General features: G+C 43.9%; 1 protein-coding gene across 2 annotated transcripts in view; it reads left to right on the top strand.

Annotated features, from left to right (window-relative positions):
* Window positions 1–16,282, top strand: part of slc43a1a (solute carrier family 43 member 1a) — a 33,737-nt gene that overhangs the window by 13,761 nt on the left and 3,694 nt on the right. For both annotated transcript variants that reach the window (XM_014199546.3, XM_014199545.3), the window contains exons 4-10: window positions 537–592; window positions 1,988–2,064; window positions 8,268–8,360; window positions 8,538–8,671; window positions 10,488–10,603; window positions 10,704–10,850; window positions 14,194–14,226. In XM_014199546.3, coding sequence (XP_014055021.2) covers window positions 537–592; window positions 1,988–2,064; window positions 8,268–8,360; window positions 8,538–8,671; window positions 10,488–10,603; window positions 10,704–10,850; window positions 14,194–14,226 — 656 coding nt within the window. The remainder of the gene's footprint in view (window positions 1–536; window positions 593–1,987; window positions 2,065–8,267; window positions 8,361–8,537; window positions 8,672–10,487; window positions 10,604–10,703; window positions 10,851–14,193; window positions 14,227–16,282) is intronic.

Below are 16,282 nucleotides of genomic sequence, written 5' to 3'. Positions count from 1 at the left end.
TTGATGAAGAATGTTAAGCTCACTAAAATCAACAAAATCTGCTAAATAGCGCTGCTAATAACAGTATATTGAAAATACTGTGATTGAAATATAGGTTCATTATCATTTCTACACACTTTATACCTGGTTTGAGTCATTTAAATTCAGACTGGAGTATTCGCCACCCATTCAAAACCTCCCACCAGTTGAGAATCGCTGGTTTAAAGTACACATGTCAATGTGTTGGCGTATGTGTGTGTTTTAGGTGTACCATAGTGGAGGTATGAGTAATGAGGAATGTGTGACAGGCAAAAGAGGTGTGTGAATGCTGTAATGACAGACACACTGCTCGAGGAGAACCTCTGCCTCGTTGGAATCTCTTCCGGCAAAAAAGGGAGAGAAAAAAGCAAATAGAGAGAGAGAGAGATTTGACTAGTACACCTCTCTCATCTCCCTCCTTGTCTTGAAATGTACCGTTGTTATTTGCTAATGAATGTATAATAATGTATTTTTTAGGTCTGGATGTCCATCTAAAAATGAAACTTCCTTTTTTGCAGTTTTTGTTTTGGTCTCTCTTGTGCCATGATGTCAATATCAGCGTACGATCCTCATCGTAAGTGACAGACATTATCCTCAACACAGGCACGCACAAACACACACACACACGCACGCACGCACACACACACACGCACGCACGCACGCACGCACGCACGCACGCACGCACGCACGCACGCACGCACGCACACACACACACACACACACACACACACACACACACACACACACACACACACACACACACACACACACACACACACACGCTGTCACTTGTCGATACCTGTAGACCAGGAGTCTCCAACAGGTCGATCACTAGCTACCAGTCAGTCACAGCCCACCTATGAGTAGCTCGCCAATCAATTCTGAAAGTACATGCATTTATTTTCATGAGTTCCATCGCAAACCGTCATAAACATAAAGCTCCCAGCTACTATCCAATCAAAGCAATAATGACATTATCCCACCCCCGGTTAGCCACAATATCTGCCAATGAATTTCCGCCAATATTGCCCCTGTCTGTCTGTTTGGTGTGTAGCCAGTTAGTGATGCTAATGATAACCATCTTGTGGGTAGACAGAAAGACATTCCCCCAAAACATTTTCAATTAAAGGGAAAATCTACTCAAAAATGATATTTTGGTATTTTTTCATTAGTCCACTGTTGATACTGTCCCAAAATGTTTTCCATGTCAGCAGTCAAGTTTTCAACATACTGGATTTTCAAGAAGCAAAGTGTCACCGGGGTGAACTTTCCCTTTAAATGTTAACAGAAAAATTGTCTAACCTGACAGAACTACATTATTTGTATCAATTGAGTGGCGATTTGTTTGCAAACTCTGCCATGACGTGCTGCAGCATTAGGCCTAACAGGAGAAACATCGCTAGACCGACACATTCCTCTGTTGCTAGATGCGCAATGAGGAATTACACAAAATAAATTCAATTTGTTCGTTTTTTTCCCAGACCTCACAAATAGTCTTCTGATGTGATTTAAGCATGAGCATGGAAAATAAAACCGAGAACTGAATTCAGGAAAATATAAAACATTGTTTATTAACCATTATTTTACCAAGTATATTAACAGAAAACACATCTCTTGTACACCAAGGACCCAGGGAAGAGTAGCAGGGTAGAGGAGAAGAGAAGAACTTGCCTATGTGAAAGCTATAAAAAAATGTGTAGCTTGCGACATGTTAGATTTTGTTAAAGTAGCTCTCATGCTAGAATAGTTTGGAGACCCCTGCTGTGGACTATACACTTATTCATACACCTAGTCAACAGTGTTTAAATAAATAATCGACTTCAAAACTATATGTTGGTATTTGTTTCATTATTCCACATTAGCCCCAAAATGTTTTGCATGTCAGCAATCAAGTTTTCAAGATGTGGACTAATGAAAAAATACCAAAATATTATTCCTTTACCTCCTCTATCTCCTTTTCTCTCTCCAGGGCTCTCTGCTCTCATCTTTCTGGCCCTCTCCTTTAACGGCTTCGGAGGAATCTGCTTGACCTTCACCTCCCTCACGGTGAGACACACACACACACACACACACACACACACACACACACACACACAAACACACAAACACACACACACACACACACACACACACACACACACACACACACACACACACACACACACACACACACACACACACACACACACACACACACACACACACACACACACACACACACACACAAACCTCTCCAGTCCCTCTGGTCTAAGTTTGTCCCACACACCAGTCAATATTTGCTCTATTCAAGTCGTTGATAAACAGCAAATACTCACATCTGTTTACCTCGGATCAAAAAATCAGCAAACACTGTTGTCCTTGAAGACCTTGATTACTGGATGTTGGCTTCCCATATCACTGAAAAACCAATATCATTCAGTTTTGTCCTGTTTGTATGATGAGCCAACAAGGTGTTTTTGCGGCACAGAGGAATTTCCCAGTATTGATTGAGTAATATGGGGTGGTTAGCGTCATAGACCTGAGAGGACAGAGTGTTGTTTCTGGAAGGTAGTTGTTTGTGTGTGTGTGATGTGGTGTGCGCACGTCATATGATATGAGGTACCTTGCCTGTGTTAGTCTGGGGCCACCTGTGTGTGTGTTATAATTACTGTACAGTAGGCCTGTGTTACCATACACTACCATTGAAATGTTTGGGGTCACTTAGAAATGTCCTTGTTTTTGAAAGAAAAGCACATTTTTTTGACCAGTGAAATAACATCAAATTGATCAGTAATACAGTGTAGACATTGTTAATGTTGTAAATGACTATTCCAGCTGGAAACGGCTGATTTTTTATGGAATATCTACATAGGCGTACAGAGGCCCATTATCAGCAACCATCATTCCTGTGTTCCAATGGCACGTTGTGTTACTAATCCTAGTTTATAATTTTGAAAGGCTAATTGATCATTAGAAAACCCTTTTGCAATTATGTTAGCACAGCTGAAAACTGTTGTTCTGATTAAAGAAGCAATAAAACTGACCATCTTTAGACTAGTTGAGTATCTGGAGCATCAGCATTTGTGGGTTCGATTACAGGCTTAAAATGGCCAGAAACAAAGAACTTTCTTCTGAAACTCGTCAGTCTATTGTTGTTCTGAAAAATGAAGGCTATTCCATGTGAGAAATTGCCAAGAAACAGACGATCTCGTACAACGCTGTGTACTACTCCCTTCATAGAACAGCGCAAACTGTCTCTAAACAGAATAGAAAGAGGAGTGGGAGGCCCCGGTGCACAACTGAGCAAGAGGACAAGCACATTAGAGTGTCTAGTTTGAGAAACAGATGCCTCACAAGTCCTCAACTGCCAGCTTCATTAAATAGTACCAGCAAAACACCAGTCTCAACGTCAACAGTGAAGAGGCGACTCCGGGATGCTGGCCTTCTAGGCAGAGTTGCAAAGAAAAAGCCATATCTCAGACTGGCCAATAAAAATAAAAGATTAAGATGGGCAAAAGAACACAGACACTAGACAGATGAAGATTGGAAAAAAGTGTTATGGACAGACGAATATAAGTTTGAGGTGTTCGGATCACAAAGAAGAACATTCGTGAGATGCAGAGAAAATGAAAAGATGCTGGACGCCATCTGTCAAGCATGGTGGAGGCAATGTGATGGTCTGGGGGTGCTTCGGTGGTGGTAAAGTGGGAGATTTGTACAGGGTACCAGGGATCTTGAAGAAGGAAGGCTATCACTCCATTTTGCAATGCCATGCCATACCCTGTGGATGACGCTTAATTGGAGCCAATTTCCTCCTACAACAGGACAATGACCCAAAGCACAGCTCCAAACTATGCAATAACTATTTAGGGAAGAAGCAGTCAGCTGGTATTCTGTCTATAATGGAGTGGCCAGCACAGTCACCAGATCTCAACCTTATTGAGCAGTTGTGGGAGCAGCTTGACCGTATGGTACATAAGAAGTGCCCATCAAGCCAATCCAACTTGTGGGAGGTGCTTCAGGAAGCATGTGGTGAAATCTCTTCAGATTACCTCAACAAATTAACAACTAGAATGCCAAAGGTATGCAAGGCTGTAATTGCTGCAAATGTCGGATTCTTTGACGAAAGCAAAGTTGGAAGGACACAATTATTTAAATTAAAAGTAATTATTTATATCCATGTCAACGTCTTGACTATATTTCCTGTTCATTTTGCAACTCATTTCATGTATGTTTTCATGGACAACAAGGACATTTCTAAGTGACCGCAAACGTTTGAACGGTAGTGTATGTTAGTCACCAACAGGTTTTGAGGGAGGGTAGCTTTTAGTGTTTATGGATGTGAAATTGTTTATGTGGTGTGTGTGTGTGTGTGACTATTTTGGCGCCTGAGTTGCACATGCCTCTTCCCAGATGGAAATTGTTCCACTTGTGCCTCCACCAATCACAAGTCCTGACTTGTCACACACCCACCTTTACCGAAAACACACAAGGGCACACTCTACCCTCTCTCTACCCCCCCCCCCCCCCCTTCCTCCCTCTCCCCCTTTCCACAGTTCTTATCTTACTCTCTCTATTCTAGCTGATATTAGTCAGCTGGAAAAATCCAAAAACAAACACGGAACTGCCTCTATCCCCATGTGTGTGTCCTCACACAGAAACACTAGGGAACACATAGACAAAAGACCACAACACAGACTGAGAGAGGTCTAGTCAGGTACTATTGACCTCAGGCAATCCTGTAACCCCTGACCTTTCTCCTGGCTTTAGACGACAGACCAGTTAAGCAACCTCTCTTCGTGTAGCTATATTTACTGTAACACTCAGTCCAAAACATTCACACACCCATTCAATCACGCTCACAAACGAATACCTGCTGCATGCTGGCACACACACACCAAACGACAGTTTGTCCTTTCTCTTGCTGTTGTACTCACAACCCTAGTGCCTCCCACATAGTTTGGCACAAACTCTAATAAACCCAGGGAGAATGCACACACACACACACACACACACACACACACACACACACACACACACACACACACACACACACACACACACACACACACACACACACACACACACACACACACACACACTGTTCGGCATGAGGAGTTGTGTCCTGCTGCCACCCCACCCCTTCTTCTCAGTGGCATGGCTTTCCACACACACACACCACACACACACACACACACACACACACACACACACACACACACACACACACACACACACACACACACACACACACACACACACTGTTCGGCATGAGGAGTTGTGTCCTGCTGCCACCCCACCCCTTCTTCTCAGTGGCATGGCTTTCCACACACACACACCACACACACACACACACACACACACACACACACACACACACACACACACACACACACACACACACACACACACACACACACACCACACACACAAACACTATCAATCTTTATTGACATTCACTCCTCTCCATTTATCTCTCTGACCCCGGTCTATGATGAGTCTGTTCCCCAACTGGGCTGGGCTGGACCAGCGTGGACCGGGTTTCATAAGGGTGTTGTTAGAACTTATGTCAGCACTGGGGCACAAGGTCTGGGGCACAAGGACACACGCAGACATAGACAGCCCTTCTATTTGAGTGGTTGTAGTGGCAACACTGCCCATGTTGTTGTGGTTGTAATGTTTTCGTCCTGATGAGGGAGGTCACTTCAGTTTGGTTTGTTGAACAAACTCTCCATTCTAACCTGATGCCATTGTTTTTCTAGTCGAGCCCAGGGGATTGCCATTCAACATATAACGCTTAGCTCTGTTTTATTGTGAACTTTACAGACGAAACCTACATTGGATTCAGACCACATATTCTCAGCATCATGGCTAGATAGATATCATGTCATGCGGCTTGATTTAGGACATTCAATTTATTTAAAGACATTCAATTTATTTAGGGACATTCAATTTATTTAGGGACATTAGATTTATTTAGGGAGATTCGATTGTAAAGGTACATTGCTTGCTTGTAAAGTTTCACTTTTCTATTTCAAATGCAGACACCTTGTTCTACCAACCTCCGTCAGAGTTTTGGTTGACAGATAGTGTAGATGTTAAAGGGGTCATATTGAGTTATGGTTAACCCTACACACTTATTCTTTTTTTATAGGGTGAAATTGAAATGTTTATTACAGAATAAATATGAAAAGCGTATGCCGTTCGGATGCCAAGCAGTTGCCATACCAGGCGGTTGCATCACTGCCTGGTTTGGCAACTGCTCGGCATCCGACTGCAAGGCGCTACAGAGGGTAGTGTGTACAGCCCAGTACATCACTGGGGCCAAGCTTCCTGCCATCCAGGACCTATATACCAGGCAGTGTCAGAGGAAGGTCCTAAAAATGTAACAGTTAATCAAATGGCTACCCGGATTATTTGCATTGCACCCCCCCCCCCCCCTGTTTTTTTTACGCTGCTGCTACTCGCTGTTTATTATCTCATAGTCATTTTATCCATACTTACATGTACATATTACCTCGACTAACCTGTAGCCCCACACATTGACTCGGTACCAGTACCCCCTGTATATTTTATTCTAAAATGGATTTAAAAAATACAGTTGAAGTCGGAAGTTTACATACACTTAGAACTCATTTTTCAACCACTCCACAAATGTCTTGTTAACAAACTATAGTTTTGGCAAGTTGGTTAGGACATCTACTTTGTGCATGACACAAGTAATTTTTCCAACAATTGTTTACAGAAATTGTATTAAAATTAAAAACAGAAATACCTTATTTACTTAAGTATTCAAACCCTTTGCTATGAGACTCGAAATTCTCCTTCTTTAGGGACCCTAACATCGACTCAAGTACACGTTTTGTCTCTCTCACTCCATCTTTCTCCCCCCCTCTCTTTCTTTGTTTCTCTCAGACACATTTGCTTTGTCACTCGTCAGTCGTCACACACTTTTCACAGCTTTTCGATCTATCCTAGAATGTATTTTCATATCCGTGTAACATTTCCAGTAATTCCCATGTACCTGACAGTAAAACCTGCTGGGTCATCCCTCTCTCCTAAACTCACATGTTTCCACTGACCCTGGCTGGCCAAAAAGGGAAGTCACATGTGCTTGAAGGACATGCGTTAAATGTGTGCTTTCTAGGCTCCTGTCAGAGAAACGGTGGGAATATTGCCTCCTGCACACACACACACACACACACACAGAAGCCAAGACGTCTCACTGTGCTGTACAGTTACAGGCAAACGTCAAGACTGGTATTTAACACGGCTATACTAACTTTACTTTGACATTTGTAAGAGATACAATCTTCTCTGTGTTTTTTTTTAGCACATGACCCCTCTCACTAGCATTCCCAAAATCCGCCAGAGATCATCCTGGTATATCTGAAGCATTACACGTTGTCTGCAACGCCAGGATGTGAAATATTTGCCTTCTAGGAACCCATCAATGAGGACGGGTGTTTCAGGTGTCTTTTACGAGTCCAGCGTCATGTCGGAACACGGCCAGGAACAGTTTTACCACGTGCTCGCCAGCAGTGGAGGCTGCTGAGGGCAAGACGGCTCCTAATAATGGCCAGAGTGGAGCGAATGGAATGGCATCAAACACGTGGAAACCATTTGTTTGATGTACACTACCGGTCAAAAGTTTTAGAACACCTACTCATTCAAGTGTTTTTCTTCATTTTTACTATTTTCTACATTGTAGAATAATAGTGAAGACATCAAAACTATGAGATAACACATATGATTCCATAGAATGTACATATAATTCCAGAGAATGTACAGAGCATTGTCGTCAATCACATGGCTGATGGATGGGTGACTATTAGAGAATGTCTGTGCTGAGAATGGCCCAGCTCATGAACAGTACTCTTAATGAATATCATTGGGTCTCAAAAAAATATGTAATAATGCTTCAATCCTTCTGCCTCTATGAAATGTCTATTAATAACTTTATAAAACTTTATTAAATGATCAGAAGTATTTTCAGTATGATAATACTTCCTCTGCCAAAGTGGTTCTGTAGATACTGTACTGTAGTAAACCTGTGTTGGGCTTATATTTTACTCAATACCTTTGTGCTCTCTGCTGGTGAGCTTGCATTAATGCACTCAGTCAAGACTTTCCTAATGCAGTGTGTCTGTTCTCCGATTGTATCAATATGTATTGATTGTGGTCAAATTATCAATGTTTGAGACTGTTCATGAATGTATCCCTCTCTCTTTCTTTCTCATCCCCTGTTCCCCACCCCTTTCTCCCTCCAGATACCCAACATGTTTGGCAGTCGGACCTCCACCATCATGTCTCTGATGATTGGCTCCTACGCCTCTTCTGCCGTCACCTTCCCGGGAGTCAAGGTAAACATGATGATGTCGTCAGAGATGGACACACATTTGTTACTGTTGCCTCGTGTCACTCATACAAATAGAGTACATGTTCAGCCTTCATATGTTATGTGAAGAAGTCAATGAGGTGTCCGAAGTAAGTTATACTTTTCTCTACTAATAACACCCCATGTTCTGTCCCTCTCTAAGCTGATCTATGATGCAGGCATGTCGTTCCGGGTGATTATGTGGGTGTGGTCGGGTCTAGCGGGCTTCGTCTTCCTCAACTGTTTCTTCAACTGGCCAATAGAGTCCTTGCCCACGCCGGACGAGGTCGACTACATGTCAGTACAACACTGAAATAACATTACTACGTCATAGCACGGATTTAAAAAATAATGGCTATTGTAATATTTTTATCATAACACTTCCACGATGCTAGAACAATATAGATACAGGTGAAGTCGGAAGTTTACATTCACCTTAGCCAAATACATTCAAACTCAGTTTTTCACAATTCCTGACATTTAAACCTAGTAAAAATTCCCTGTCTTAGGTCAGTTAGGATCACCACTTTATTTTAAGAATGTGAAATGTCAGAATAATAGTAGAATGATTTATTTCAGCTTTTATTTCTTTCATCACATTCCCAGTGGGTCAGAAGTTTACATACATTCAATTAGTATTTGGTAGCATTGCCTTTAAATTGGTTAACTTGGGTCAAACGTTTCGGGTAGCCTTCCACAAGCTTCCCACAATAAGTTGGGTGAATTTTGGCCCATTCCTCCTGACAGAGCTGGTGTAACTGAGTCAGGTTTGTAGGCCTCCTTGCTCGCACACGCTTTTTCAGTTCTGCCCACACATTTTCTATAGGATTGAGGTCAGGGCTTTGTGATGGCCACTCAAATACCTTGACTTTGTTGTCCTTAAGCCATTTTGCTACAACTTTGGAAGTATGCTTGGGGTCATTGTCCATTTGGAAGAAACATTTGTTACCAAGCTTTAACTTCCTGACTGATGTCTTGAGATGTTGCTTCAATATATCCACATAATTTTCATACCTCATGATGCCATCTATTTTGTGAAGTCCCTCCTGCAGCAAAGCACCCCCACAACATGATGCTGCCACCCCTGTGCTTCACGGTTGGGATGGTGTTCTTCGGCTTGCAAGCCTCCCCCTTTTTCCTCCAAACATAACGATGGTCATTATGGCCAAACAGTTCTATTTTTGTTTCCTCAGACCAGAGGACATTTCTCCAAAAAGTATGATCTCTGTCCCCATGTGCAGTTGCAAACCGTAGACTGGCTTGTTTATGGCAGTTTTGGAGCAGTGGCTTCTTCCTTGCTGAGCGACCTTTCAGGTTATGTCGATTATAGGACTCGTTTTACTGTGGATATAGATAGTTTTGTACCTGTTTCCTCCAGCATCTTCACTGTTGTTCTGGGATTTATTTGCACTTTTTGCACCAAAGTACGTTAATCTCTACGAGACAGAACGCGTCTCCTTCCTGAGCGGTATGACGGCTGCGTGGTCCCATGGTGTTTATACTTGCGTACTATTGTTTGTACAGATGAACGTGGTACCTTCAGGCGTTTGGAAATTGCTCCTAAGGATGAACCAGACTTGTGAAGGTCTACAATTTTATTCTGAGGTCTTGGCTGATTTCTTTTGATTTTCCCATGATGTCAAGCAAAGAGGCACTGAGTTTGAAGGTAGGCCGTGAAATACATCCACAGGTACACCTCCAATTGACTCAAATTATGTCAATTAGCCTATCAGAAGCATCTAAAGGCATGACATAATTTTCTGGAATTTTCCACGCTGTTTAAAGGCTACAGTCAACTTAGTGTATGTAAACTTCTGACCCACTGGAATTGTGATACAGTGAATTATAAGTTAAATAATCTGTCTGTAAACAATTTTTGGAAAATGTACTTGTGTCATGGACAAAGTAGATGTCCTAACCGACTTGCCAAACCTATAGTTTGCTAACAAGACATTTGTGGAGTGGTTGAAAAACAAGTTTTAATGACTACAACCTAAGTGTATGTAAACTTCCGACTTCAACTGTATGTGAAAACATGATCATGTTACCATACTTTAATCCAACATAAGAATAACCGAAGCAAATAAACAACTTTCTTTCTTTTCCTCCTCAGTAAGAAGTTAGCGTTGACTGATGTGTCTGGAGACCATAAGGGGGTGGGGGAGAGTTTGAGTCAGAAGAATGGAGACCTGAAACACTCCACTGAGAAACTCCCAGCCATAACACAGAGTGAGTCAAGAACACACACCTGAAAACAGAACACTGCTCTTGCTCACAAACACATCCCATATACGCATATTAACTGTCTGCCCAACTCTCTCTCTCTCAGACACCATCCCATTCCGTAGGTCCGTGTTCTCGCCCATCTTCCTGTGGAGTCTGGTTACCATGGGGATGACCCAGCTCAGGATCATTTTCTATATGGGTGCCATGAACAAGATGCTGGAATTCCTTGTCACCCATGGCAACCCTTACTGTGAGTAACAAACTAACCACACCAACTGACAAACCAGACTGTGACAGTCAACTGACAAACCAGACCGTGACAGTCAACTGACAAACCAGACTGTGACAGTCAACTGACAAACCAGACCGTGACAGTCAACTGACAAACCAGACCCTGACAGTCAACTGACAAACCAAACTAACTGACAGTCAACTGACAAACCAGGACGGGACAGTCAACTGACAAATCAGGACGTGACAGTCAACTGACAAACCAGACCGTGACAGTCAACTGACAAACCAGACCGTGACAGTCAACTGACAAACCAGACCCTGACAGTCAACTGACAAACCAAACTAACTGACAGTCAACTGACAAACCAGACCGTGACAGTCAACTGACAAACCAGGACGTGACAGTCAACTGACAAACCAGGACGTGACAGTCAACTGACAAACCAGGACGTGACAGTCAACTGACAAACCAGGACGTGACAGTCAACTGACAAACCAGGACGTGACAGTCAACTGACAAACCAGACCGTGACAGTCAACTGACAAACCAAACCCTGACAGTCAACTGACAAACCAGACCCTGACAGTCAACTGACAAACCAGACCCTGACAGTCAACTGACAAACCAAACTAACTGACAGTCAACTGACAAACCAGACCGTGACAGTCAACTGACAAACCAGACCGTGACAGTCAACTGACAAACCAGACGTGACAGTCAACTGACAAACTAAACTAACTGACAGTCAACTGACAAACCGGACCCTGACAGTCAACTGACAAACCAAACTAACTGACAGTCAACTGACAAACCAGGACGGGACAGTCAACTGACGAATCAGGACGTGACAGTCAACTGACAAACCAGACCGTGACAATCAACTGACAAACCAGACCGTGACAGTCAACTGACAAACCAGACCCTGACAGTCAACTGACAAACCAGACCCTGACAGTCAACTGACAAACCAAACTAACTGACAGTCAACTGACAAACCAGACCGTGACAGTCAACTGACAAACCAGGACGTGACAGTCAACTGACAAACCAGGACGTGACAGTCAACTGACAAACCAGGACGTGACAGTCAACTGACAAACCAAACGAACTGACAGTCAACTGACAAACCAGACCGTGACAGTCAACTGACAAACCAGGACGTGACAGTCAACTGACAAACCAGACCGTGTCAGTCAACTGACAAACCAGGACCTGACAGTCAACTGACAAACCAAACTAACTGACAGTCAACTGACAAACCAGACCGTGATGGTCAACTGACAAACCAGACCGTGTAAGTCAACTGACAAACCAGACCCTGACAGTCAACTGACAAACCAGACCCTGACAGTCAACTGACAAACCAAACTAACTGACAGTCAACTGACAAACCAGACCGTGACAGTCAACTGACAAACCAGGACGTGACAGTCAACTGACAAACCAGGACGTGACAGTCAACTGACAAACCAGGACGTGACAGTCAACTGACAAACCAGACCGTGTCAGTCAACTGACAAACCAGGACGTGACAGTCAACTGACAAACCAAACTAACTGACAGTCAACTGACAAACCAGACCGGGATGGTCAACTGACAAACCAGACCGTGTAAGTCAACTGACAAACCAGACCCTGACAGTCAACTGACAAACCAGACCCTGACAGTCAACTGACAAACCAAACGAACTGACAGTCAACTGACAAACCAGACCGTGACAGTCAACTGACAAACCAGGACGTGACAGTCAACTGACAAACCAGGACGTGACAGTCAACTGACAAACCAGGACGTGACAGTCAACTGACAAACCAGGACGTGACAGTCAACTGACAAACCAGACCGTGACAGTCAACTGACAAACCAGACCCTGACAGTCAACTGACAAACCAGACCCTGACAGTCAACTGACAAACCAAACTAACTGACAGTCAACTGACAAACCAAGACGGGACAGTCAACTGACAAATCAGGACGTGACAGTCAACTGACAAACCAGACCGTGACAGTCAACTGACAAACCAGACCGTGACAGTCAACTGACAAACCAGACCCTGACAGTCAACTGACAAACCAGACCCTGACAGTCAACTGACAAACCAAACTAACTGACAGTCAACTGACAAACCAGACCGTGACAGTCAACTGACAAACCAGACCGTGACAGTCAACTGACAAACCAGGACGTGACAGTCAACTGACAAACCAAACTAACTGACAGTCAACTGACAAACCAGACCCTGACAGTCAACTGACAAACCAAACTAACTGACAGTCAACTGACAAACCAGGACGGGACAGTCAACTGACAAATCAGGACGTGACAGTCAACTGACAAACCAGACCGTGACAATCAACTGACAAACCAGACCGTGACAGTCAACTGACAAACCAGACCCTGACAGTCAACTGACAAACCAGACCCTGACAGTCAACTGACAAACCAAATTAACTGACAGTCAACTGACAAACCAGACCGTGACAGTCAACTTACAAACCAGGACGTGACAGTCAACTGACAAACCAGGACGTGACAGTCAACTGACAAACCAGGACGTGACAGTCAACTGACAAACCAGGACGTGACAGTCAACTGACAAACCAGGACGTGACAGTCAACTGACAAACCAGACCGTGACAGTCAACTGACAAACCAGACCCTGACAGTCAACTGACAAACCAAACTAACTGACAGTCAACTGACAAACCAGACCGTGACAGTCAACTGACAAACCAGGACGTGACAGTCAACTGACAAACCAGGACGTGACAGTCAACTGACAAACCAGGACGTGACAGTCAACTGACAAACCAGGACGTGACAGTCAACTGACAAGCCAGGACGTGACAGTCAACTGACAAACCAGGACGTGACAGTCAACTGACAAACCAGACCGTGACAGTCAACTGACAAACCAAACTAACTGACAGTCAACTGACAAACCAGACCGTGACAGTCAACTGACAAACCAGACCGTGACAGTCAACTGACAAACCAGGACGTGACAGTCAACTGACAAACCAAACGAACTGACAGTCAACTGACAAACCAGACCTTGACAGTCAACTGACAAACCAGGACGTGACAGTCAACTGACAAACCAGACCGTGTCAGTCAACTGACAAACCAGGACCTGACAGTCAACTGACAAACCAAACTAACTGACAGTCAACTGACAAACCAGACCGTGATGGTCAACTGACAAACCAGACCGTGTAAGTCAACTGACAAACCAAACTAACTGACAGTCAACTGACAAACCAGACCGTGACAGTCAACTGACAAACCAACACACTATCATGATTCCCTCCATGTAAATGTGTTCTAATAAAGTTGTCCTGTCCTTTCTTTCCTTAGCTTCTGTTTTGATCGTCGAGGCAGAGGAGAAAGGTGAGATGTCTCCTGGTGAAAGAAGCGCGTTTCCTTGTCGTGTGTGTGTGTGTGTGTGTGGAGGTGTGTGTGTGTGTGTGTGTGTGTGTGTGTGTGTGTGTGTGTGTGTGTGTGTGTGATGATCATCCCATGTCCTCCATCACTTGATCTAAAGATATTATGAATAACCAGACACTGACAATGATTTATGGTGAATGAGAATCAATTCAAACACAAAAAGAAAGACGCCCAGGGTCCCTGCTCATCTGCGTGAATGTGCCTTAGGCATGCTGCAAGGAGGCATGAGGACTGCAGATGTGGCCAGGGCAATAAATTGCAATGTCCGTACGGCCTAAGACAGCACTACAGGGAGACAGAACAGATAGCTGATTGTCCTCGCGGTGGCAGACCACGTGTAACAACACCTGCACAGGATCGGTACAGCCGAACATCACACCTGCAGGACAGGTACTGGATGGCAACAACTGCCCGAGTTACACCAGGAACGCACAATCCCTCCATCAGTGCTCAGACTGTCCGCAATAGGCTGAGAGAGGCTGGACTGAGGGCTTGTTGGCCTGTTGTAAGGCAGGTCCTCACCAGACATCACCGGCAACATCGTCGCCTATGGGCACAAACCCACCGTCGCTGGACCAGACAGGACTGGCAAAAAGTGCTCTTCACTGACGAGTCGAGGTTTTGTCTCACCAGGGGTGATGGTCAGATTAGCGTTTATCGTCGACGGAATGAGCGTTACACCGAGGCCTGTACTCTGGAGTGGGATCGATTTGGAGGTGGAGGGTCCGTCATGGTCTGGGGCGGTGTGTCACAGCATCATCGGACTGAGCTTGTTGTCATGGCAAACTCAACGCTGTGCGTTACAGGGAAGACATCCTCCTCCCTCATGTGGTATCCTTCCTGCAGGCTCATCCTGACATGACCCTCCAGCATGACAATGCCACCAGCCATACTGCTCGTTCTGTGCGTAATTTCCTGCAAGACAGGAACGTCAGTGTTCTGCCATGACCAGCAAAGAGCCCGGATCTCAATCCCATTAAGCACATCTGGGACCTGTTGGATTGTAGGGTGAGGGCTAGGGCCATCCCCCCCCCCAGAAATGTCTGGGAACTTGCAGGTGCCTTGGTGGAAGAGTGGAATAACATCTCACAGCAATAACTGGCAAATCTGGTGCAGTCCATGATGAGTAGATGCACTGCAGTACTTAACGCAGCTGGTGGCCACAGCAGAAATGACTTACTTTTGATTTTGACCACCCCTTTGTTCAGGGACACATTATTCAATTTCTGTTAGTCACGTCTGTGGAACTTGTTCAGTTTGTCTCAGTTGTTGAATCTTGTTATGTTCATACAATATTTACACATGTTAAGTTTACTGAAAATGAACGCAGTTAACAGTGAGATGACGTTTCTTTTTTTGCTGAGTTTATATCCTAAGGAGTTTGAGTTTGGAGTGTCGGCAATTGGTTTGGCGCCGAAACCTATTGTTGAGCGTCTCCCGGTAAAATTGTTCTCTTTCTTATCGTGTATGTAACAATCAGAAGTTACCTCTGTAATGTGATCGTGTTTAGCAAGTGAAACATTAAGGTGAATCTTCAAAAATGTAAATGGTTACCTTGTTTCCCTCTGATTAAAGAGGGTTCTGTTCATTTCCTGCCAATGGGTTGCGTTCCAGCGCAAGGTTTTTCATTGACAGTAATGTAGTAGTATCTTATCCGTTAAAATTAGAGTATTTATGCTCAGGCAATGATAGAACCTTTATTGATGTGTCTGCTTAAGGTTATTCATGTTTATCATCTGAGGATGTGCATATTGAAATTCAAGTATCCTAATGTGAAACTGGTTCTCATTGGCTGTTGCATTTTGAGCATTTGTATTTAAGCACCTGCCACTTCCTTGTTTGTCGAACAGGACAGGGAACAGGTTGGCATGCTGCTGGGTTTTGTTTAAAGTTTTGATCCAGTTTTTTTTCTTTCTGTTAATACTTGTACGCCGGCTATTATTATCTTCACTTGCAAATGAAAAGCCTAACTCTGGGCAAGAACAATCAGTTCTGACTT

This window comes from Salmo salar, chromosome 05, assembly GCF_965601325.2.
Source record: "Salmo salar chromosome 05, fSalSal1, whole genome shotgun sequence".
Lineage (NCBI taxonomy): Eukaryota > Metazoa > Chordata > Actinopteri > Salmoniformes > Salmonidae > Salmo > Salmo salar.
Note: the sequence above shows the minus strand (reverse complement) of the source record. Positions and strands in the feature narration are given on the sequence as shown.